At 46.6% G+C, this 25238-nt stretch overlaps 1 protein-coding gene across 1 annotated transcript in view; it reads right to left on the bottom strand.

The window, feature by feature from the left end:
• Positions 1-18364, bottom strand: part of LOC138278805 (E3 ubiquitin-protein ligase TRIM39-like) — a 203822-nt gene extending 185458 nt beyond the window's left edge. The window contains exon 1 of the mRNA XM_069219318.1: positions 17924-18364. Coding sequence (XP_069075419.1) covers positions 17924-18340 — 417 coding nt within the window. The 5' untranslated portion in view covers positions 18341-18364. The remainder of the gene's footprint in view (positions 1-17923) is intronic.
• Positions 18365-25238: the final 6874 nt, after the last annotated feature.

The following is a 25238-nucleotide window of genomic DNA, read 5'->3' as shown; positions in this document are numbered from 1 at the left end:
GCATCTACAGAGGGGACCAATGAGTGGTGAATAGAGGAAGAGGAGCAGGGCCACGAGTAGGCGTGGACTGAGATGGGATTGTGAAAAATACGGTCTTTGGTTGAGGGGGGTTGTTAACCCTCTGAAAACATCAGCCATCATCCTTGTCGGGGTAAAGCCTCAAGCAAATCCAAACCAACCTGTGTTTAATCCTCTGGTATCTTGGCACAAAAGCAGTCAGGCTTAACTGTACATTATTTATGCTGTGCATAAACAGTAATAAAGTGAAAATACAACACAAGACAGCTCCCACACCAATTTAGAAAAACAGTAAAATTTAATAAATAAAATGGTACCAAAATGATTTTAATACAAATCAGCGGAACCAGAGTTATGAACCTTTACAGGTTTTGATGAAAACTAGCACTTAGAAGCTCAAAGTGCCTAGACATGCAAAGCTAGGCCAAATTCAGACGTTATGGCCAACTTCAATGGAGTGCGATTCGGATATACGAGGTTGATTTTGCCCTGTGTCGGCTTGCCGTCGAACTTAGGAGAAATTTTGAAGAACATGTCTGAGAAGGTAAAGTTCCGCAGGGCAAGGCAGCTTGTGATGTTCGAGGAGGCGTCAACATTGGGAAGGCACTGGGTAAACTTGCAATGAAGATTTCTACATTTGGACTTTGTCACTCTTTGGGAAGTCGAAAATCTACAGCGGAGAAAAGCTGTAGGCTGTAGCCGAGAAGGGCTCCACGAGGCCGGATACCTGTTCTGCGAGGAGCCGCTGAACAGGATTTGCTGCTGCAGAAAAGAATGCAGAAGGAGCTACCGCAAAGTCAGTCCAAGTGGCGATGCACCTCAGGCAGATTGGTGAGCAAGTAGGTCCAGTCTTCTGTCGATTCTCAGAGCACTTTGAGATTTGCCTATTTGGCCACCTTTAGCACCACCTCCAAGGTGCCAGGACTTGTTAGGCACCATGTGGAGGGTAGGACTCACCTGTCAGGGTCCAGGTACAGGGTTCAAACGGTTGGAGTCTGTTATGTTCCTGTCGGTCAGAACAGGCAACTAGCCCTTGGATTCATTCTGGTAGTTCTAGCTTCAAGCAGCAAGGTAGGCCTCAAGCGGTAGGGCCGTCCTCTGAAGTGCATTGCAGGCCTTCTGCATGTTTTCAGCAGGTCCAGGACTGAACTGCAGAGTGGATCTGAGGGCCCTATTTTTAAGTTTTATCTGCACAGCACTTGCGCTGTGTTTGTGAAATCTATTGTATTTAATATATCTTAAAAGGGACTTACATCCTGCCTTACTTTCTTATTGACCATGTGCTTTACTTTTCCTCCTATTCATTGGTTGTAGGGGTTCTATTTCCTGCCATCCGATGTGCCGTTCTCTTATCAGTCTCGTGTGGCCCAAGTACTCATTATCATTGTCCGCTTGTTGTTTTGATGCGTGGAACTACTTTAATTTGCTTTCTGCACAAACAGCATTTATTGTTTTTGCTTAAGGCTGCACAGTGTTTACTATTTACATTTTGTAATCTTTCCCCGGCTGCACACATTCCATGCATGCTTCTTAACACCATTTATCTCTTCCTGTCAGCATGCATTTTTTCACATTCTTGCATCGGCACCTTTTTCTTTTTTCACATTCTTGCCTCCGATGCCTTGTTTTTTCACATTCTTGCCTCCGACGCCTTGTTTTTTCACATTCTTGCCTCCGATGCCTTGTTTTTTCACATTCTTGCCTCCGATGCCTTGTTTTTTTACATTCTTGCCTCCGACGCCTTGTTTTTTCACATTCTTGCCTCAGGCTCCTTGTTTTTTCACTTTCTTGCCTCCGATGCCTTGTTTTTTCACATTCTTGCCTCAGACGCCTTGTTTTTTCACATTCTTGCCTCAGACGCCTTGTTTTTTCACATTCTTGCCTCCGACGCCTTGTTTTTTCACATTCTTGCCTCCGACGCCTTGTTTTTTCACATTCTTGCCTCCGACGCCTTGCTTTTTCACATTCTTGCCTCCGACGCCTTGTTTTTTCACTTTCTTGCCTCCGATGCCTTGTTTTTTCACTTTCTTGCCTCCGATGCCTTGTTTTTTCACATTCTTGCATCCTGCGGCTTGTTTTTTCACTTTCTTGCCTCCGATGCCTTGGCGCTAACTATCTAGCACCACCGCATGTCGGAGACACTTGTTTTCATTCTTGCCTCCGACGCCTTGGAACTAGTTATCTAGCACCACCGCATGTCCGAGACACTTCTGTTGCTGCAATTAAATGTTCTCTGTAAAGCGTCCTGTTGCTGTGAGCAGCAAGTGGCCATGGCTGACTGCAAGCCTGCATGCAGGCGAGTGGAGAACACCGGCTCACTGTGCACAGTTGGTAGCATCTCCCTCATGCCCTGCAGAAAGTCAGGCACCTTTTAATGCTTCAAATATGAATCACTTCCTTTTTATGGTGCTTCGTACAACAAGTGTAGATATTAGACTATGTAACTCTACCCTGCTCACAAAGCATGTAATGATGAATTCGAGCCCATGATCTGCAGATTACAGGAAGTGTCAGTGCTGAGCTTTCACTCCCTGAGTCGTCATGCTGGTGATCGGTTCAACATAATCTCCACCACACTCTTATATATTGTGCTGGACATGTGCAAAAGCTGAACAATTGGGCTGCATATTTGGATTTTACACGTTTAAATAGTTCTGTTTTTTCCTTGCTCATCCACCATGAACAGTTTTATTAATAAGCCACAGAAAGTGCCACCAGAGTCCATGCGTTTCAAGAGTGTGTGAGCTCCTGAAAGAATGCTCAATGACTATTTGCACACACTCGCTTAAAAACTCTATAGAAGTAGAAACACGTGAGAACCTTGTCTAGAATGATGCAGTATACAGCTTACAAGTCAATGAGTAATGTTAGGTATGGATGGTAATGTCCAAATTCAAAAATAATACAGAGACTTTGCAGATACTGTAATTGTAATATCACAACTTTGTACTGAATGCTATTGCATTGCTTTAGTACTTATTATTATACACACAGGCAAAACCTAATGCATTTACCAATGCTTGTTATAGCTGGTGCCACCTTTAAAGGGGAAAAAGCTTGTGGAGTTTTCCCCCTCAGATGGCTTTGTAATTTCCTTCCTCCTTGACCTGCTCAAAGGATGTCTATTGAAACAAAAAGCTTTTGTGAAGTTCTTTGTCAGTGTGCTAAGGAAGCTCCTTTGATATGTAATTGAGGCTGTGAACAGCTCCGCCCCTCTTATGCTGGCAGGATGGCCCATCCTGCTAACACCCGGTCTCCCTCTGTGATACTGTCTAAGAGAATTACACAAAGGCAAGCTGCTAACATCTCGTAATGTGATGCAGGACACAGGTTTCAGGCATGTGGTTCGGACACGAAAATACCAACTTTCTAAAAGTGTTCTTTCATACGTGTGGCTTAAAATCCAACATTACCATTAAAGAGAATTTTAAATTATAATTTTTTAGAGACCATGCATGACATCTCTGCTTGTACTGCAACAAAAGTTATCATTTCTCAAATGTAATAAAGTAGCTCAATGTTATCCTATGGGAGAGGTAGGCCTTTCAGTAGTTAAAAACAAATTTAAAGGTTTTTCACTACTAGGACATTTAAAACTTAAATGCACATGTCTATTTTTTTAAATCCACTGCACCCTACCCTTAAGGCTATTTAGGGTCTACTTTAGGGGTGACATATTTATTACAAGCATTTGCATTGCAATGGGTCTCACATTAGCTCGACTTAGAGCTATTAGCATTGTAAAGTCCTAACCGGACTTATAGTGCCACATAAAATGAAACTGAATAGTAATACAGTTTTACATAAGCAAGCTGATTGAAAGCACCACGCAATAAGCGTGAAGGAGCACACAAAATGAAACAGAAGTTCACTCGCAGTCAAACGTATCGGCAAATGTGCAGCGAAATCGAGCTGCGTAGGAAATAAAAAGAAAAAGTAGTCCATAAACGATGCTGAAAGCATGGAGCCTCGTATGTGTTCAGTAGTTGGCCGATGACATATGCATGCCTTTCACAAATAAAATCAAGTGATTTTTAAAAGGCAAGCCCACAAACCAACAAAACTGAAGGGCGTGTGGTGGGCGAGGTTAAAAGCCCACAGAGAAATTACAGCAGGCTAGAGCGCTTGCGCTCGACCCTAAAAAGGGTGCTTTCTGGACCAAAAGCGGCATTCCTGCCAAATCTGGTGTAATTCTGTCCAGCAGTTTGAGCTGTAGCCGTGTTCAAAATCCCTATGGGAATTAACATGGGGAACACTTTTTTTTTTAGCCCCTCCTTTTTTTCTCAACCACACTCTTGATAAATAACGCTGAAACTTACCAGGTACAATAAGACACAGTTGGGCACTTTATTTGGAAACTTTTGTGAAGATTCGTCAAACGCCTCTAAAGTTATGAGCAAGTCAAAAAATGCTTTTCCTCTGGAAACTAGTCCTAACTATAACTACCTACTGGTGGACTCCCCTCCCCCCCCCAGGCCTCCTTATGGGCTATGCAGATCTCATTCACCCCTCATTAAAGCCTGTTGTGCTGTTTAATGAGGCGAGGCAGCACAGCAGGTGACTATAAATGTTAAGTTGGGTCTCTGGTGTGATAAGAGGGCCGGATGAAACGTTAGCCTGCACAACTCTGTGATTAATGTACACATTCATCCAACCCTCTCTCAAAAACGGAGACATGTCTGTTTTGTCAAAAAGTGCTGGGACACCGGGACAGTCCTTAAAAAAACGGGACTGTCTGGGCAAAACCATGATGCCTGGTCTCCTTAATACACACACGCATATATTGCATGTTCACAAGATGGATTCAATATACATATGGGATGTCAGTGCAAGGTTCTGGGTGATACATAAATGTAGTCCTCTTCCCACTATGAAGGTGCACTTGATGTAACCCTCCAGGTCACGGGACAGGTCCTGGACCTCACATAGTCAGGGGCAGGCCTGGTCCTGTGTGCACACACTAGATTTGTTAGATGGCAGGACGAATAGAGAAGTCAGAACACCAGGAAAACAGATTTGGACACTTTAGGCAGGGGGAACAAACCCATATACCATACACAGGACATTTCTGTCCCAGCAGCCTGCCTAAGTGGAAGTACAAAAAACAAGCGGAGATGATTGGAACAAATAACAGATGCCCTTCAAGTTTTCATTTAATTATAATGAACTGAAATTATTTAAGGGATTGACATATGCTTTGTAACATTTTTTGTACCCCAATACAATTTTATTTACCTGTATATTTACCATAGACTGCTTTTCAGTTGTTTACCCATGCTCTAGCTTGTAATCTAGTACCTTGTAGCTAAAGTTTCTAGAACTAGGTATCAAATAGTGCATTCCCATGTTTTTATAGTTTTCCTCTATAAAGCATTCTTTGGATGGAATTTGCTAAGACAGAAGGGCTAAATCCCAGGAGGCATGCTTCCCTTGAACAAGGTCAGATCTGCACCCACGCTGTCTGACTGCAGGGAGCTTATAGGACTGAAGATTATGGCAGTCAAGCTTGAAGTGTTTACTAAACAGCAGAAATAAGATAACCCTATAAAAGTCAATCTTGTGATATATACAATAAAAATCCATGTTAACTAAAGATTTTTATTTGCTCTAAGTAGTTATATTCCACAAGAATGGCTTTGCCCTCTTTTTTCTCAGCAAAAACTATAAGTAAGCTTTTCACACTAAACTGCCACAGCTTTCTCATACTTTTATTTTCCTTAAGTAGTTATATGTCACAAGAATTACTTCCTTAGCTTTTTCTCAGCTGAATTTATAAGTAGGATTTTCACACTAAACTTTTTTCCTTAGGTGGAGGGATAAGCTAATCATGACTTGTACAGCTCCTACTTAAATGTTTCTGCTATTTTAGGTATCCCTTTTATACCCCTTCATTTATTTTTATTTTCCTTTTGACATGTATTTTATTTACAAAACTGGGATCTTGGAATGTCTTGTATTTGTCTCTTTAAATGATATTCTAGGTTGTTTCCAACTATTTGTGACTAAGCATTCTCCTATTAAACTACTAGGTGAAGCTCTGGAGCGCCCTTTGCACGTGTAAGATCTATTTGGTCCTTGTTTGTAATAAATACAACTACAAAAACAAACACGGATTTAGATAAAGTAGCCAAGCAGGATGCCATGAGCTCTCTGTTGTGTTATTAACAAGACCCTCCTTGCAGCAAGAAAGCATCCACCCCCTTCATCATGACTCATTTCCCAGAAAGCCAAGATGATAAAATGTTAAAGTTGATGACTGTTCTCAAAAGATAATAGTTTTCGACATTGCTTCTCCACTTGTCTACATTGTGTGATCTTAGCACAAACCCTTGTAAATTTCTTCCTGTTCTTCTGTTGCCTTCTCTGCTCACAGACATGTATGCAGACTCCCAGTATTAAGTTATGTTAGAAACCAGGCACTTGAAAGGCCAGACTCCTGAAGCAGCGCCTAGTGAGCCCCCAGGGATGTCCAACGTGCAATCAGCATTGTGTATGTCCAGGGATGTTTTAAAAGGAGCACCTAACAAAGGGCCCTGTGGGCTCCAGTGACTGCCCTGCCTTGTGCCCAGCACAGCCCAGTGCACTGAACAGAGGAACAGCCAATGAACTGCAGCTGAGTCCCAGCTCTGGAGGAACACCGACCTAAGAAGGAACACAAGGAGCAGTTGTGTCACACTTCTGGTGGTGTGCTGACACAGTACAATGTATTGGGGTGGGGGGCGGTGGGGATGGTTTCAGTAACTTATTTGCGAGCATCCTTTTGTTGGGTGCTCGTGAGCTGCCGGCTCGGGACTGCTGGCCTGTGAAGCCACACATTGAGGTCTCCCCTGCATAGTGGAGCACAGAGGAGTGTCCTGAGCTATAGAATCAATATGTCTCATAATGCAAAGTGAAGGTGTCACTCACGACGCCTTGCACACTCTCAGCATGAGCCGCAGGTAAGTGCCTGTCAGTGGGACATTGTTTACAGCAAGAAGGTGCCTGTAGCTATTCTAATGAAACGTGTGATCAGTCAGCAGTGGTTTTGTAAATGTGGGTGACCCCCCCAGAAGTCCCTGTCACTGTAAGAAGGGGGGGCTATGCCCAGGGGGCGTGCAAGTCCCACAACAAAGGAACACTTATGTCGCTGGATTTGTTTTTTCACTAATCTGGATTGTGAGCAAGCACAACTGCCCCTGAAAAGGCCCCCAAGAGGGGTATCTCCCACAACGACAGTGATAGGTTCATCACCAGCATTGCCCGGTGTCAGGCCTCTTTCCTAAGGGCAGCTGTGCTCATTCGGAGAGACACGTCTCTCGTGCTCTCTGAGACTGCTGAAGAGCCGAGTCAAGGGCTGAGAGCTGTGACACACATGAGCTGTAGGGAGGCAGCTCAAAATGAAGGTGTATCACATTTATTCAGTTTAATGCAAACAATCCAAAGGGGGCAGCCCATCCTCCTGAGTTCTTGTAGCACTGGAAAGGGCTTAGTCACGTGCAAGGCTGTCTCTTGCCCCAGCACTGCCAGCTTTCAGGGGCACTGCCTGCTGAGTCCTGATTGGACGGGTGCTGCAATAGGGAAAAGGAGATGCCAAGAATGGAGGGCAGCAAGAAGGGTGGGCACTGGCAGGTGAGCAGGGAAAGGGTAGTTAAGTGGAAGCAACAGGAGACAAGGAAAGAGGAAAAAGTGATCTACAGTGAGTGACAGACGAGTGCAAGTTAAACTACGGGAGGTGATTGGGAACAGAGGTGGGACAGGAGAGTTGGGCTTTGGCAGAAGGAGCTAGTGACAGTATGATCTGAACAGAAGAGGAAGACATTGACAAGAGACCTGGCCATTGATGGAGGACGTGGGTCAGGATGGAGGGGCAGACAGTGGCAGGAAAGGTGGACACTGATAGGAGGTGGGCATTGATGGGAAATGGTCACTGATACGATAGGTGGGCAATGATGAGGTAGAGACTTGTGGCAGAGGTGGACACTGATAGGAGGTGGGCATTGATGGGAAATGGTCACTGATATAATAGGAGGGCAATGATGAAGGAAGCAGGCATTCATGGGGGCGTTTGCAGTGGCAGGAAAGGTGGAGACTTTACCGGAGAGGGAGACACTTATGGCAGAGGTGGACACTGTTCATTAACCAGGGCAGTCACAGGAGAGGTGGACAGTGAGATGTGAGGTGGTCAGTGACAGCAAAGATCAGCTGCGGTCTGTCATTTGAGGCTGAGGGGCCACGCCCCTCACCTTTTGCCCCTAAAGTAGAGTGTCTGTCAGACTGAGCAAAGGTCAGTCTGGCAGACTGTAGGAGGCTGGCCTGGTTTATAGAGGGTACCTAGTGGTAATTACACCCTGTGCCAGGTCCAGTTATCCCTTATTAGTAGATTAGAAGTGTTCTAGCATCTTAGGATGATAGAGGTAGCTGTAGAAGACCAGCTTAGGCTGAACTAGGAGACATACAAAGCTCCTACTATACCACTTTTATCATATAGCAAGATATCATAAGAAACACAATACTCAATGTTAATAAAAATAAAGGTACTTTATTTTAGTGACAATATGCCAAAAGTATCTCAGAGGATATACTCCCTTAGGAGGTAAGTAAAATACAAAAAATATACACACAAACCAAAATCAGGAAAGTAAAACACTTAGAAAAGTAGGGCAAACACTGTAGAACACAGTAGAATGCAATAGGAGACAATTGGCCTAGGGGCAACACAAACCATATACTCCAAAAGTGTAATGCGAACCACGAAGGGACCCCAGGCCTAGTGTAGTGTGTAGAGGGTCGCTGGGAGTGTGAGAAAACACTAAGGGTGTCCAAGATACTCCACCCCAAGACCCTTAAAAGTAGGAGTAAAGTTACCCTACTACCCCAGAAAGACAGAAAAGTCGAGATAGGGGATTCTGCAAAGACAACAAATGACTGCAAAGCACTGAAGTCGGATTCCTGGACCTGAAGACCTGCAAAGGAAAGGGACCAAGTCCAAGAGTAATGCAAGTGTCCGGGGGGGCAGGAGCCCACTAAACCCCGGACGAAGGTGCAAAAGGGCTGCCTCCGGGTGTAAGAAGCCAAAGATTCTGCAACACCGGAAGGTACCAGGAACTTCTCCTTTAGTCAGAAGATGTCCTATGGCGTGCTGGAGGATGCAGAGTTGTTTCCACGCAGAAAGACTGCAAACAAGCCTTGCTAGCTGCATGAGTCACGGTTTAAGATAAAGGGTGCTGCCCGGGCCCAGGAAGGACCAGGAGGTCGCCACTTGGATGAGTAGACAGAGGGGGCGCCCAGCAACACAGGGAGCCCACGCAGAAGCAGGCAGCACCCACAGAAACCCTTGAACAGGCATTCAAGAAATCTGAGCACGGTGGTTGACTCAGCAACACAAAAGAGGGTCCCACGAAGCCAGAGGTCAACTCAGTTGGGCAATGCAGGACGGAGTGCTTGGGACCTGAGCTGTGCTGTGCACGAAGGAATCCTTGCAAGAGTGCACAGAAGCCCTCGCAGCTGCAATTCATGCAGTACACATGATTAATGTCTGGCATGGGGAGGCAAGGACTTACCTCCACCAAAGTTGGACAGAAGGACCACTTGACTGTGAGAGTCACTTGGATCCAGCTCCTGTGTTCCAGGGACCACGCTCATCGAGATAAGAGGGGACCCAGAGGACCGGTGAAGCAGATGCTTGGTGCCTGCGGTAGCAGGGGGAAGACTCCGTCAACCCACAGGGGATTTCTTTGGGATTTTCACTGCAGGGTGAAGGCAGACAGCCCTCAGAGCATGCACCACCAGGAAGCAGTCGAGAAAGCCGTCAGGATTAGGCGCTACAATGTTGCTGGTAGTCTTCTTGCTACTTCGTCGCGGTTTTGCAGGCATCCTTAAGCAGTCAGCGGTCGATCCTTGGCAGAAACCGAAGAGGGAGAGGCTACTCCTCTCAGGCCCTTAACACCTATTCCCAAAGGGAGAGGGTGTAACACCCTCTCTCAGAGGAAATCCTTTATTCTGCCTTCCTGGGACTGGGCTGCCCAGACCCCAGGAGGGCAGAAGCCTGTCTGTGGGTTGGCAGCTGCGGTAGCTGCAGTGAAAAACCCCAGAGAGCTAGTTTGGCAGTACCCGGGGTCCATGCTGGCTAGCAGGATCCCTGTGAGACATATAAAACACACTGACAAATAGGGTTTCCACTATGAGCACTGGGGTCCTGGCTATCAGGATCCCAGTGAGACAGTAAAAACACCCTGACATATACTCACAAACAGGGCAAAGGTGGAGGTAACAAGGTTAGAAAGAGGCTACCTTCCTATAGTGTAACACCCTCTCTCAGAGGAAATTCTTTGTTCTGCTTTCCTGGAACTGGCCTGCCCAGACCCCAGGAGGGCAGAACCCTGTCTGTGGGGTGGCAGCAGCAGTAGCTGCCGAGAAAACCCTAGAGAGCTGGTTTGGCAGTACCCGGGGTCCATAGTGGAGCCCAGGGTGTAAATGGGATTGGCTCCCCAATACCAGATTTGGAATGGGGGTCAATTCCATGATCTTAGACATGTTACATGGCCATATTCAGAGTTACCAATGTGAAGCTACATATAGGTATTGACCTATATGTAGTGCACGCGTGAAATGGTGTCCCCGCACTCACAAAGTCTGGGGAATTTGCCCTGAACAATGTGGGGGCACCTTGGCTAGTGCCAGGGTGCCCACACACTAAGTAACTTTGCACCCAACTTTCACCAGGTGAAGGTTAGACGTATAGGTGACTTATAAGTTACTTATGTGCAGTGTAAAATGGCTGTGAAATAATGTGGCCATCCCAACCAAAGACATCAAACGACTCCAGCGTATCCAAAATGCCTCCGCCCGACTGATCCTCGACATACCCCGCCAATGTCACATCTCCCCTCACCTGAGGGAACTCCACTGGCTCCCGGTGGAGAAGAGGATCACCTTTAAACTCCTCACCCACGCTCACAAGGCACTTCACAACGCCGGACCCTCCTACCTCAACTCCAGACTCAATTTCTACGCTCCCACACGTCAACTTCGATCCGCCAACCTCGCCCTTGCCGTCGTCCCCCGAATCCAGCGCAAGACCTGCGGCGGCAGATCCTTTTCCTTCCTCGCCGCCAAGTCCTGGAACTCTCTCCCCACATCTCTACGCCAGACCCAGGACCTCCTCGCCTTCAGGAGACTCCTCAAAACCTGGCTCTTCGACCGCTAACTGCAGCACACCTCCACCCCCCCCCCCCTTCCCCCCAGCGCCTCGAAACCCTGACGGGTACATAGCGCGCTTTATAAATATCGTGATTGATTGATTGATTGATTATTTCACTCAGGCTGCAGTGGCAGGCCTGTGTAGGAATTGTCAGAGCTCCCTATGGGTGGCAAAAGAAATGCTGCAGCCCATAGGGATCTCCTGAACCCCAACACCCTGGGTACCTCAGTACCATATACTAGGGAATGATAAGGGTGTTCCAGTATGCCAATATGAATTGGTGAAATTGGTCACTAGCCTGTTAGTGACAATTTGGAAAGCAGAGAGAGCATAACCACTGAGGTTCTGGTTAGCAGAGCCTCAGTGAGACAGTTAGGCATCACACAGGAAACACATACATATAGGCCACAAACTTATGAGCACTGGGGTCCTGGCTAGCAGGGTCCCAGTGACACATAACAAACATACTGAATACATAGAGTTTTCACTATGAGCACTGGGCCCTGGCTAGCAGGATCCCAGTGAGACAGTGAAAACACCCTGACATATACTCACAAACAGGCTAAAAGTGGGGGTAACAAGGCTAGAAAGAGGCTACTTTCTCACAACCAGTACGTCTGCATCACACACAGATGCCCACGATATCACGCTGGTCAACTGTAGAGACCTCACGGGTCTCATATCCTTACAAATGCTCTTTCCTGAATTCACAGGGATGGCATTGGACCTGCTGGGTTGTCGAAGGACCAGACACGGTGATCCACTGCCCAAAAGGAGATTCATGAAACTGCCGGTGTTGGCGCAATGCCGTAATTCTGCTCCCAAGGGTTGGCAGATGACTCGTCGATGCAGTTGCAGCTCCAATTGTCAAGGCACACTGGCGGGGTAACGGTGAGAGGGTTTCCTTCAACACTTTGGCATCTTCCAACCTCCCAGGATGCTCAATCTTGGGAAAGGTACCAGCACTTTGGGAGCTCACCAGAGAGCCGCTGGGGATCAGGCATGATGATCTGGATCGGCGCAGAGCGCTTACCGGCATCAGAAATTGTTATACGTCCATCATAACAGCACTGGTCCTTTGTAGGTTTTAGCGATCAGCCCCATCTGAAATATGTCATGTTTGGGCTGCCCACCTCAGAAGTGACATAGTCCTCACGGCAGGAGTAAGGTAAAGTTTTTAATGAGCCTGTGACTTAACTAGGGCAAAACAACAAGCCCTTAGAGAACACTCATTGTTCAACACAGCAAAAAAGGAGCAGACAGCAGACCTGGACAACAAGGCAGGTCGCAGAGTGGCAGTCCCTGCTGCAGCCCAGCACACAGCAAGCAGCATGCCAACACAGCAAAGCCGTTAGCAAAGTGGCTGTCACTCCTGGCAGCACAGCAGTCCTTCTGGCAATGTGCAGCTATAGACCCAGCAGTGTCAGGTTACAAGTTCAACACAGTGCCTGATTTTAGGGTGTCAGAGACCCAGTACTTACACCTAAATGTGCCTTCGATGGTGACTTCAAAGGAGCTCTCTGAAGTACATAAGCATCCCTTTCAATCCAGTCCTGTCTGCCAGGATACTGGTAGGGGTAATCAGCCCTTTGGGTGTGGACAGGGCACTACCTATTAAAGTGTTAGTGTCAGCCCCTCCCATTCCTCTCTGTCCAGGGAGACCAATCAGAATGCAGATGCAGTTGAGTGTCCTGTGTTATGGCTGTCTGGAGGGAATGCTCAAATGTAGCTGTCACCAAGCCCAACCCAGATGTGTACTGGAGAAAGGCTGCCAGGCACACAGAGCAGTTAAGTGCAGAGAAATGCCCACTCTCTAAAAGTGGCATTCCTGAAACAGTAATGTTAAATCCAACTTCATCAGTAAGTAGGATGTATCATTACCATTCCAAAGATATAAAACATGAAAAAACTACTCCTCTCTTATCAGGAATTACCATTTAAAAAGGTATAAGGCAATAATGAGGAAATTCCAAATGCTAACCTATGAGAGGGGAAGGCCTAACAGTAGTGAAACATTAATTAGGCTGTTTGTCACTACCAGGACATGTAAAGAATAAAAGTACATGTCCTATCCTTTACTTACATACCACCCTGTAGTTAGGGAAAATCCGGGCCTACCTTAGGGGTAACTGACATGTGATAAAAGAGGAGTTTATGACAAGTAATTTTAAAAGCCAAGTCAAAGTGGCAGTAAGCTGCACACACAAGTCCTGCAATGGCAGGCCTGAGACAGATTTGAAGGCTACTTCTGTGGGTGGCACAATCAGTGATGCAGCCCACTAGTAGCATTTAACTTACAGGCCCTGGGTACATGATATACCACTTTACAAGGGACTTATCAGTAAACTAAATATGTCAATCAGGTGTACACAAATCATAAACATGTTTAAGGGAGAAGCATATGCACTACAAGCCAACAAAAAGAGAATCAGCAAAACAGGAGATAAAAGGCAAAACATCTGGGGAAACATCCCCCTGAGGATACCAGGTCTAACAGGGGGTGATGAGAGGTGAGTACAGGAGAGGAGATAGCAGTAGGGTGCTGAGTAGGCATCTACTGGGAGGGAGGGATGAGAGGTGAGTAGGTGGAGAGGAGTAGGGTCATGAGTACACATATACTAAGGGGGAGCCATGAGAGGTGAGCAGGTGGAGAGGAGGTGAAGAGAGGTGAGTAGAGGGAGAGGAGTAGGGTGAAGAGTAGGAATCTACTGAGAGGGGCCAATGAGAGGTGAGTATAGAGAGAGGGGTAGGGTGATGGGTAGTCATTTTTTGAGAGGGGCTGATGAGGGGTGAGTAGAGAAAGAGCAGTAGGGTGCCGAGTAGTCATTTAAGAGGGGCCGATGAGAGGTGAGTAAAGAGAGAGTGGTTGGGTGATGAGTAGTCATTTGAGAGGGGCCAATGAGAGGTGAGTAGAGAGAGAGTGGTAGGGTGACAATTAGTCATTTTATTAGAGTGGCCGATGAGGGGCTTAGAGGGAGCGGTAGGTTAACGAGTAGTTATAGAGTCCAATGAGAGGTGAATAAAGGGAAAGAAGTAGAACACAATGTCATTCTATCATGTACAACGTGATGCTTCGTTCTTCAGCTTCGCTTTCATGCTGTGTTAGGAAAGTGAATGTTTTCTCAAGGTCACATTTATTGGGACAATGATGCTGTTCTTAGGAGAACTTAACCTTGACTGTAGCAACATTTGGACTGACTATAAAGTGTCAGGAGCAATGGGGGTGTGACCCCCATTATTATATGAATCTGTGGGATGCTGCTGACAAATCAGTTTTTAAACTATTGTTCTTTCCTTCACATGATTTGCTGGGATCCCTAGGCCTGAGCACATTCACACCAAATGTATGAAGCTTCATGCATTTCAACCTATAAAATGAGTGTTACCCAAAGGATTGGGGTCCCTCTCCCTTGATCTTCAGAAGGTGACACTCTGTCAGTCAGATTTCTGATTTATAAACTGAGCTGAGTTCTAATATACTCTGTTATTTCATCATTTGCACTTTATTCTAAGCTTCTTGCTATCCAATTGAACATTGATTGACTGACATTTGCCATTGGTTTTGCTGACTGTAATGCCATTAAACTTTCAATAAATCTTCGTGGTTTTCATTATAGCACGTGGCATTGTTTATTTTGAAGCCTAATGTGCTTTACATATAATGCTATTTGATATTGGATTTACATGTCAAGGAAACCCAGTTGTGGAGCAACAGACTCCTTAGGGGATTATCACCGTTCCCGCCTTATAAGTAGCATTTTAGTTCAGCGAAGGGAAAAAAGGCTACATCACCAGCAATTTAAAGTGCCCCGGACCCCAAGTCTTTTTACTCCTTGTGTGTACTCATGAGCATTGTCCAGGCCTGAATTGCTATTGTTAGACAGATGAGACATATTATTGTAACAAGAGTTATTAGAATGGTGAAAAATGCAAATAATTCAACCATACTGTTTTGCAGCTAAAGCTGCCCCTACCTAGCGCTATGAGTCCAGTCCTAACAAGAGTAAACTACCAGACTTAGTTGGAATGATCTAACCCTATACCTTGGCATTTGTCATGGTACGCCAGTCTCATCGCATTCACAAATGCGCTCTGTCTCGATGGCAAGCGGGGTCTGTCAGGCAGCATTTGTCATGGCCAGGTTTTCATGATAACACTGTTGTGAAGTGCCTGTCACCGAATTCAGAGCAGGTATTGCTTAACTAACAAGACAAGAGCCTTTTCACACTAGACCAGAACTTACAAAACAACCACAGTTAATCTGAGAGTTGTCTCCTACGAGCATAAAACAAGCAAGGGCGTTGTCTTCCAGTAGCTGTCTCTAAAACTAACTGTGCAGACTACAGAACAACGTCTGACAAAAAAAAAAAAATGCGTACATGGCATTTTGTTGAGTTAATAAAAACATGTAAAACCCATGATCTTAAAAAGATGCTAACATAAGAGGGAAAGCCAAAATGGGGCACTAAAATGTAATCCCTGCAACAATGGGCGTATGTGTGTGAGATCCCTGGACACCAACACATGCTTCTTATGCTCCTGGGCAGTGTCTCTGTTGGTTCACCAGTGTCATTTGAGATGCCAGATATATGCTGTGTTCTTCTACAGCCTCTCCTCTGAGGCTCAGTGTGTAGGACATGTGACCTCTGTGACCTGGTGTGTGGTGAGCACCTATGGTGTTATCAACTTATACCAGGTCCAGGTATCCCCTATTAGTGAGGTGTAGACAGTGTCTAGGCAGCCATGCTATCTAGAGGTAGCTGTGGATGAGCAGCCAAGACTTATCTAGGAGACATGCAAAGCTTATACAATACCACTGTAGTCACACAGCACTTACACACATGGAAGAACCACACAGTGTTACAAAAAATAAAGGTACTTTATTTTAGTGACACAAATACTAAAATACTGTAAAGGCAATACCCCAGCTGGAGGTAAGTAAACACACTATTATATTGCAGTAGCAGTTAGGAATTAGTATAAAATGCAATAGAAAACAGTGAAAGCAATAGACAATACTGAAGGCCTGGGGGGGACCAAACCATATACTAAGAAAGTGGAATGTGAAAGTCGGAGCCCCCCCCTAGGAAGTGGAATCAGTAGAGGGGAGCTGGAGGAACTAGGATACCCACAAGGTAAGTACCAGAGTGACCCCCATCGACCAGGAGAAAAAAGGTGAGTAATTGGTCCTCAGTGCCTGCAGCACACAGTGACTTCAAGAGTTAAACAATAGAGGAGAGAGAGGTTGTATGTGACACCCTGAGGGCACTACTGCACACACTGTCTACAGAGTAAAACATCAGAGGTGAGAGAGGTTGTGTGTGACACCCTCAGGTGACTGCTGCACACGGTGTCTACAGAGTAAAACATCAGAGGTGAGACACAGGTTGTAGTCACACCCTGAGGGCACTGCTGCACACGGTATCTATAGAGTGAAACATCAGAGGTGAGAGGTTGTATGTGACACCCTGAGGGCACTACTGCACACACTGTCTACAGAGTAAAACATCAGAGGTGAGAGGTTGTAGTGACACCCTCAGGTAGCTGCTGCACACGGTGTCTACAGAGTAAAACATCAGAGGTGAGAGAGGTTGTGTGTGACACCCTCAGGTGACTGGTGCACCCACTGCCTACAGAGTGAAACATCAGAGGTGAGAGAGGTTGTGTGTGACACCCTCAGGTGACTGCTGCACACAGTGTCTACAGAGTGAAACATCAGAGGTGAGACACAGGTTGTAGTCACACCCTGAGGGCACTGCTGCACACGGTATCTATAGAGTGAAACATCAGAGGAGAGAGAGGTTGTGTGTGACACCCTGAAGTCGCTGCTGCACACGGTGTCTGCAGAGTCAAACAGCAGAGGTGAGAGAGGGGGTAGTGACACCCTCAGGTCGCTGCTGCACACAGTGTCTAGAGTAAAACATCAGGGGTAGGAGGTGCTATACAAATAAAATTACAATTTCTAGCCTGCGACTCTTATCTGCGAGTCTCTTGACAATGCAGCTGTCAGAACCTGATCCAGAGGGACTACCTTCACGTGAAAAGCCAGGTTTAAAGGTCATGAAGAAATTAAGCCGGTCAGAGGCAGTGGCATAACAAAGGCCCCCACAGCCCCTGCGGTGTGGGGAGGCCTCAAAGTCCAGGGGGACCCCTCAGCACAGTACCCTCACCTGACAGCTCCTGAGTGAGTGCAGAGTGGAGGTCCCTCCATGTACTGTGCAGTGGGCGCCCCTCCGTTTTGTTACGTCACTGGTCAGAGGCTGACCTGGCTTCAAGGCACACAGGACCCATCCGAGTGGACTGACACTAGGGTCCCTTAGCCAAGCATGTGGTTAGTAGGTACCCAGGCCAGGGTCTCAGACCTGCTCAGAGCTCAGGTGGAAGCAGCGGCGGTGACTGCGCTTCACACAAAGAAGATGCGACCAGACCCCTGAGGGACCCCACTGTGTGTTTATGTCACTACTGACCAGACAGGTGGGAGCAAGAGACAGTGAGAACTGATGGTGGGAAGACCTGATCTACTTCAGGACTGTCCACCCAAGGCCCACAGTGTTCAATCAGGTGACAGGTCTACTGTGGGTGACTGACCCCTGCTCCAGATTCTGACCCTCTGACTCTGCGGTCCTGCTCAGCTCCTTGAAGTTCTTTAGTGTGATGGGGGCGCTATACAAGTGTTTGTACTCACTCATGACCCTCTGTACTATATTCTGACTCCAGTTCTCTTACCTTGTACTCCTGCTCTGCTTCCTTCGTGGGGGTCACACGGTGCTCCCTGTGTGCCCGGGACTCCCTGCAGACCAAACACAGGAGTCCACCGTCGGTTTCACAGAAGAGCAGCAGTCTCTCCCCGTGCTCCTCACACAGACATTCTGTGGCAGGCCCTCTGGGCGCTATATCCAGTCTTGTCACCATTTCTACCATATTTCCTAATCTCTTACTCGGCTTCAGTTCTTTCTCCAGGTCCATTCTCTCTCTGCACTCCGGGCAGGATTTCTCTAAATCCTCGCTGGCTTTGAACCTGGTGAGACAGGAGAGGCAGAAGCTGTGTCCGCAGTCCAGGGTCACGGGGTCAGTAAACAGCTCCCTGCAGATGGAGCAGGTGACTTCTTGTAACAGATCGGCCCTGGGGTCTGCAGCCGCCATGTCTGAGCTGTGCCGGGTCCTCTCCCTCTGACAGGAATACCTTATCAGCACCAGTGTAAGGTGTGTCCCGCTCACAGCAACCTTTGGTCTAATCAAGTCATCACCTGACACAGGTGATAAGCTGCTCATTACTAGAAATAGTGCAGGTGGCACCGTCCTCGGGTGGGTGCAGCGCACAGAGACTTCAAGAGTGAAACAACACAGGAGAGAGAGGCTGTATGGGACACTCTCAGGTGCCTGCTGCACACAATGTCTACAGAGTGAAACATCAGAGGAGAGAGAGGCTGTATGGGACACTCTCAGGTGCCTGCTGCACACAATGTCTACAGAGTGAAACATCAGAGGTGAGAGAGGTTGTAGTGACACCCTCAGGTGCCTGCTGCACACAATGTCTACAGAGTGAAACATCAGAGGTGAGAGGGGTTGTATGTGACACCCTCAGGTGACTGACACGTGAAAGAGGTTGTATGAGATGCCCTCACGTCTCTACTGCACTCAGTGTCTACAGAATAAAACATCAGAGGTGAGAGAGGTTGTGTGTGACACCCTCATGTGACTGCTGCACACAGTGTCTACAGAGTAAAACAACAGAGGAGAGGTTGTAGTGACACCCTCAGGTGACTGCTGCACACAGTGTCTACAGAGTGAAACATCAGAGAAGAGAGAGGTTGTATGTGACACCCTCAGGTGCCTGCTGCACACAATGTCTACAGAGTGAAACATCAGAGGAGAGAGAGGTTGTAGTGACACCCTCAGGTGCCTGCTGCACACAATGTCTACAGAGTGAAACATCAGAGGAGAGAGAGGTTGTAGTGACACCCTCAGGTGCCTGCTGCACACAATGTCTACAGAGTGAAACATCAGAGGTGAGAGAGGTTGTATGTGACACCCTCAGGTGACTGACAGGTGAAAGAGGTTGTATGAGATGCCCTCAGGTCTCTACTGCACTCAGTGTCTACAGAGTAAAACATCAGAGGGGAGAGAGGTTGTAATTGGCAAACTTGAAGATTGTCTAACACTTGTGTGTGTGTCTGTGTAACCTAACTCATTTCTTCCCAGTTAATACTTCAACTTTTCTCTCTTCCATACTCGTATTTCCTTTTTCTTTCACTTTAATTATTTGATTTTTCTTTTCTATATTTCCTTCTTTCATTTCGTTCCTCTCATTTTTTTGTAATACAATCTCATCTTCATTTTCTTTAGATCTCACTTTTTCCTTTCTTTGCCTCACCTCCGTTTACTCTCTGAGTACATTTATGTATTTGTTTCAGTGCTAGGGCCGTACATAAAATATGATGCAGATGGAATTAAAAGCATTTTAGTGACCAGTGCAGATGTAGCAAAAATAAAAGAACAAAGCCTTAGAAGGCACATTCTGTCCAGTGTCAAAGACTCTCCATGGCTCTATCAAATGTGTGTGTTAACAGGAATCTAGTGCCGTAGATTCTTCAGAGCTCTAGTAAACATGCCAGTGTTAACAGGGATCTAGTGTGGTAGACTCTCCAGAGCTCTAGTAAACATGCCAGTGCTAACAGGGATCTAGTGTGGTAGACTCTTCAGGGCCCTATTGAACCTGCCAGTGTTAACGGGGATCTACTGTGGTAGACTCTTCAGGGCCCTATTGAACCTGCCAGTGTTAACGGGGATCTAGTGTCGTAGACTCTCCAGAGCTCTAGCAAACATGCCAGTGTTAACAGGGATCTAGTGTCGTAGACTCTCCAGAGCTCTAGCAAACATGCCAGTGTTAACAGGGATCTACTGTGGTAGATTCTCCAGGTCTCTAGCAAACATGCCAGGGTTAACAGGGATCTAGTGTCGTAGACTCTCCAGAGCCCTAGTAAACGTGCAGTGTAAACAGGGATCTACTGTGGTAGACTCTTCAGGGCTCTATTGAACCTGCCAGTGTTAACGGGGATCTAGTGTTGTAGATTCTCCCGGTCTCTTTTAATATGGAAACATTGATGCTAACATGAACAAGTATTGCTTTTTCCTTTGCATTCTACTTTACTAACTGGATTATAAATATTAGAAATATCAGAAAATATTAGAAAACGGTTATAATAATGTTTGTTTTAAATTTATCAAACCGTTAATAGTTATTTATATGGCGATGCATGTATTTGATGTATGTTGAATTAATATTCCAGGGTTCCAAACTCGTAATTTGTACTTTATTTAATATGGCATTGTATTAAAATATAGTAATGTGTAGTTAGTAGAGTGCCACTGCACCTGCTGCACCATTCAATTCATGCCCCTTTTAACTGCAAGGTAACCACAATTGTGACTGCCTGTTTAGTAGTATAATACAGCTATATTTGGTGTTTAGAGACGTTATGACAACTTTTTGGCCTGGTGCCACTGCACCAGCCGCGCCATTCAAATCATGACCCTAGTGCCTGCAAGATAACGGCACTTGTGACTGCCTGCTCAGTTGTAAAGTATAGCACTGATCCTTGTTTAGTGGGGTGCCTAGAGTTTTTAGACCTGGTGCCACTGAACCTGCTGCACCATTGAAATCATGACTCTAGTGCCTGCTAGATAACTGCACTTGTGGCTGCCTGTTTAGTAGTAACATTTAACAATAATCTGAGTTTAGTGGGGTCCTTAGAGCTTTTAGCCCTGGTGCCACAGCACCTGCTGCACCATTCAAATCATTCCCCTTTTAACTGCAAGGTAACTGCAATTGTGACTGCCTGTTTAGCAGTAAAATATAGCTATATTAGGTGTTTACTGGAGTTCTGACAAATATTGGGGCCGGAGTCACTGCATCTCCTGCACTACAAGAAATCTTGACCCTAGTGCCTGCAAGATAACTGCACTTGTGACTGCCTGTTTGTAGTAAAATATGGCAATATTTGGTGTTTAGAGGAGTTCAGACAACTCTTGGTCCTGGTGCCACTGCACCTGCTGCACCATTCAAATCATGACCCTAGTGCCTACAAGGTAACCGCAGTTGTAACTTCCTATTTAGTGGTAAAATACAGCAATATTAGATGTTTAGTGGGGTTCCTAGAGCTTTTGGCCCCGGTATCACTGCACCTGCTGCACCATTTAAATCATGACCCTTGTGCCTGCAAGGTACCTGCAGTTGTAACTGCCTGTTTAGTAGTAAAATATAGCAATACTTGGTGTTTCATTCATCTTTGCTTTTTCACTTTTTGCATATTTAATTCTTTACTTCCTTTAGGCCAGTTACATCTGGATACTGCACCATGGTGGACTGACTGTCAATCTGTCCGCACTCGCTGTTCTCTTTAGCTCGGTGGTGACCACTATGTGCCCCAGGTTATCAGTCTTACACCGCTCGTGTTAACACATGCAACATAGAGGGATGATTCCTGATTATTGTTTGTTTTTTGCAATTCTTTACTATTGCACAACGGCCCCGTGGGACATGCACTATTCTGCAATGACGTGGCCGCCCATGATGAGGACGTCCATGTTTTATCGGAATCCGACTGATTCTTTTTTACATCCTCGGGCAAGAGCACGCAATGCCAGCATGATTAATCCATCCAAACGTTGAAATAAATACCAGTGGATAGGGAACGGGTGTGATCAGTGCTTTAAATGGGCCGGTACTGTCCGGTACTGAGTACCGGCACTTTTTTATTTTGAGAGAGAGAGTACCGGCACATCTCGAGAAAACCGTAATACTTTTAATTGGAGAGTACTGGCACTTCTCAGAAACAAGCAGGTACTCTGGCACAGAGTACCTGCACTTTAATTTTTCAATTTCAAGCACTGGGTGTGATGTGAGTGGAGCACGGGTGAAACAGGGTGACTGCCCGTGTGGCTGACTCCTGGGCCTGCAGAGATCTGTTGGTGGGTTAGAACAGCTTCGGAAGTCTCCAGAGTGAAGGGGCCGGAAACACTTTAAATTGCTGCAGAGCACCATCTGCTGAAGTGACACACACATTCCAAAGATGCTTTCTGATTTTGTTATTTGCAATTTGTAGGAAAATGCCTCTCATGGCATGGTTACCCCCTAACTTTTTGCCTTTGCTGATGCCATGTTATGATTTGAAAGTGTGCTGGGACCCTGCTAACCAGGCCCCAGCACCAGTGTTCTTTCCCTAAACTGTACCTTTGTCTCCACAATTGGCACAGCCCTGGCACACGGATAAGTCCCTTGTAACTGGTACCCCTGGTACCAAGGGCCCTGTGGCCAGGGAAGGTCTCTAAGGGCTGCAGCATGTATTATGCCATCCTGGGGACTCCTCACTCAGAGCATGCACACTGCCTCACAGCTTGTGTGTGCTGGTGGGGAGAAAATTAGTAAGTCGACATGGCACTCCCCTCAGGGTGCCATGCCCAACTCTCACTGCCTATGCCATAGGTAAGTCACCCATCTAGCAGGCCTTACAGCCCTAAGGCAGGGTGCACTATACCACAGGTGAGGGCATAGCTGCATGAGCACTATGCCCCTACAGTATCTAAGCCAAATCTTAGACATTGTAAGTGCAGGGTAGCCATAAAGAGTATATGGTCTGGGAGTCTGTCAATTACGAACTCCACAGTTCCATAATGGCTACCCTGAATTCTGGGAAGTTTGTATCAAACTTCTCAGCACAATAAATCCACACTGATGCCAGTGTGGGATTTATTGAAAAATACACACAGAGGGCATCTTAGAGCTGCCCCCTGTAAACCAGTCCAATTCCTAGTGTTAGGCTGACCAGTTCCTGCCAGCCTGCCACATCCAGACGGGTTTCGGGCCACATGGGATGAGTGCCTTTGTCACTCTGTGGCCAGGAACAAAGCGTGCACTGGGTGGAGGTGCTTCTCACCTCCTCCTGCAGGAACTGTAACACCTGGCAGTGAACCTCAAAGGCTCAAACCTGGTGTTACAGCGCCCCAGGGCACTCCAGCTAGTGGAGATGCCCGCCCCTCTGGACACAGCCCTCACGTTTGGCGGCAAGCCCGGAGGAGATAATGAGAAAAACAAGGAGGAGGCACCAACCAGTCAGGACAGCCCCTAAGGTGTCCTGAGCTGAGGTTACCCCTGCCTTAAGAAATCCTTCATCTTGTTTTGGAGGATTCCTCCAATAGGAATGCGCATATGCCCCCCTCCCCTCAGGGAGGAGGCACAAAGAGGGTGTAGCCACCCTCCAGGACAGTAGCCATTGGCTACTGCCCCCAAGATCTAAAAATACCCCTAAATTTAGTATTTAGGGGGCAACCCTGAACCCAGGAAATCAGATTCCTGTAGCCTGAAGAAAGAAGAAGTCCTGCTGACCTGAAAGCTCTGCAGAGATGACAGAGACAAAAACTGGCTTGGCCCCAGCCCTACCGGCCTGTCTCCAGACTCAAAGAACCTGCACAGCGACGCATCCAGCGGGACCAGCGACCTCTGAGGACTCAGAGGACTGACCTGCACCTAAAGGACCAAGAACCTCCTGAGGACAGCGGCTCTGTCCAAAAACAGCAACAAGAAACCAACTTTAAAGAGACTCTCACCTCACCCCGAAAGCGTGAGTCTTCACACTCTGCACCCGACGCCCTCGGCTCGAGATCAGGAGAACCAACACCGCAGAGAGGACTCCCAGGCTACTCCAACAAAGTAGACACCCTGAGGTGACCTCACTGCACTCCCACAGCGACGCCTGTAGAGAGGACCGAGAGGAACCACCTATCAGTGCATGAGTGACCAGCAGGTGGCCTCATCCTAGCCCAGTCGGCGGCTGGCCCGAGAAGCCCCCCTGTGCCCTGCCTGCATCGCCAGAGTGACCCCAGGGTCCCTCCATTGCTTTCAACACAAAACCTACTTTGCACACTGCACCCAGCCTCCCCTGTGCCGCTGAGGGTGTATTTTGTATGCCTGTGTGTGTGTCCCCCAGTGCTCTACAAAACCCCCCTGGCCTGCCCCCCGAGGACGCAGGTACGTACCTGCTAGCAGACTGGAACCGGAGCACACCTGTTCTTCATAGGCGCCTATGTTATTTGGGCCCTTCTTGACCTCTGCACCTGACCGGCCCTGTGTTGCTGGTGCTGTGGGTTTGGGGTTGCCTTGAACCCCCAACGGTGGGCTGCCTATGCCCAGGAGATTGAACTTGTAAGTGCTTTACTTACCTGAGAAACTAACCAATACTTACCTCCCACAGGAACTGTTGATTTTTGCAGTGTCCACTTTTAAAATAGCTTATTGCAATTTTTGCCAAAACTGTGTACATTACTGTTTTAATTCAAAGTTCCATACTTACAATTTATGTACTTACCTAAATTCTGAAACTCGTGTTTTTTAAAATAAATTAAGAAAATATTATTTTTCTATATAAAAACCTATAGGCCTGGAGTTAAGTCTTTGAGTGTGTGTTCTCATTTATTGCCTGTGTGTGTACAACAAATGCTTAACACTACCCTCTGATAAGCCTACTGCTCGACCACACTACCTCAGAATAGAGCATTAAAATGATCTAACTTTGCCACTATCAACCTCTAAGTGGAACCCTTGGACTCTGTCCACACTGTCTCTCACTTTGAGATAGTATATACAGAGCCAACGTCCTACACTATTTAATAAATATCGACTCACGCTGCCTCCCGGAAAAAACAACAAGCTCAATTACTAGCTCAGCAGCTTCCAAAACACGACAAGTTGACAAACGAGCTGCAGGAGAAAAAACAAAGATCGAGTAAGGCAGATGAATTCTGACAAACGTAAGACAGTGTGTAAGAAAAAAGTCATTTTGAGAAATGCCCTCTAATTCACATTCTAGTATGGATACCCACAAATTCAGAAATATGAGAATAACCACTGCTTCTAAACTCCATATCCTGTGCCCATTTTGCAACTGCATAGGTTTCCTTGATATCTGTTTGTCACTCATTGTAGTTCACCAAATTCATTGCTGAACTCCCCGTGTACAATGAAGAATCCTTGCAAGGTGCAGCT

Source organism: Pleurodeles waltl, unplaced genomic scaffold (genome assembly GCF_031143425.1).
Source record: "Pleurodeles waltl isolate 20211129_DDA unplaced genomic scaffold, aPleWal1.hap1.20221129 scaffold_59, whole genome shotgun sequence".
Taxonomy (NCBI): domain Eukaryota; kingdom Metazoa; phylum Chordata; class Amphibia; order Caudata; family Salamandridae; genus Pleurodeles; species Pleurodeles waltl.
Note: the sequence above shows the minus strand (reverse complement) of the source record. Positions and strands in the feature narration are given on the sequence as shown.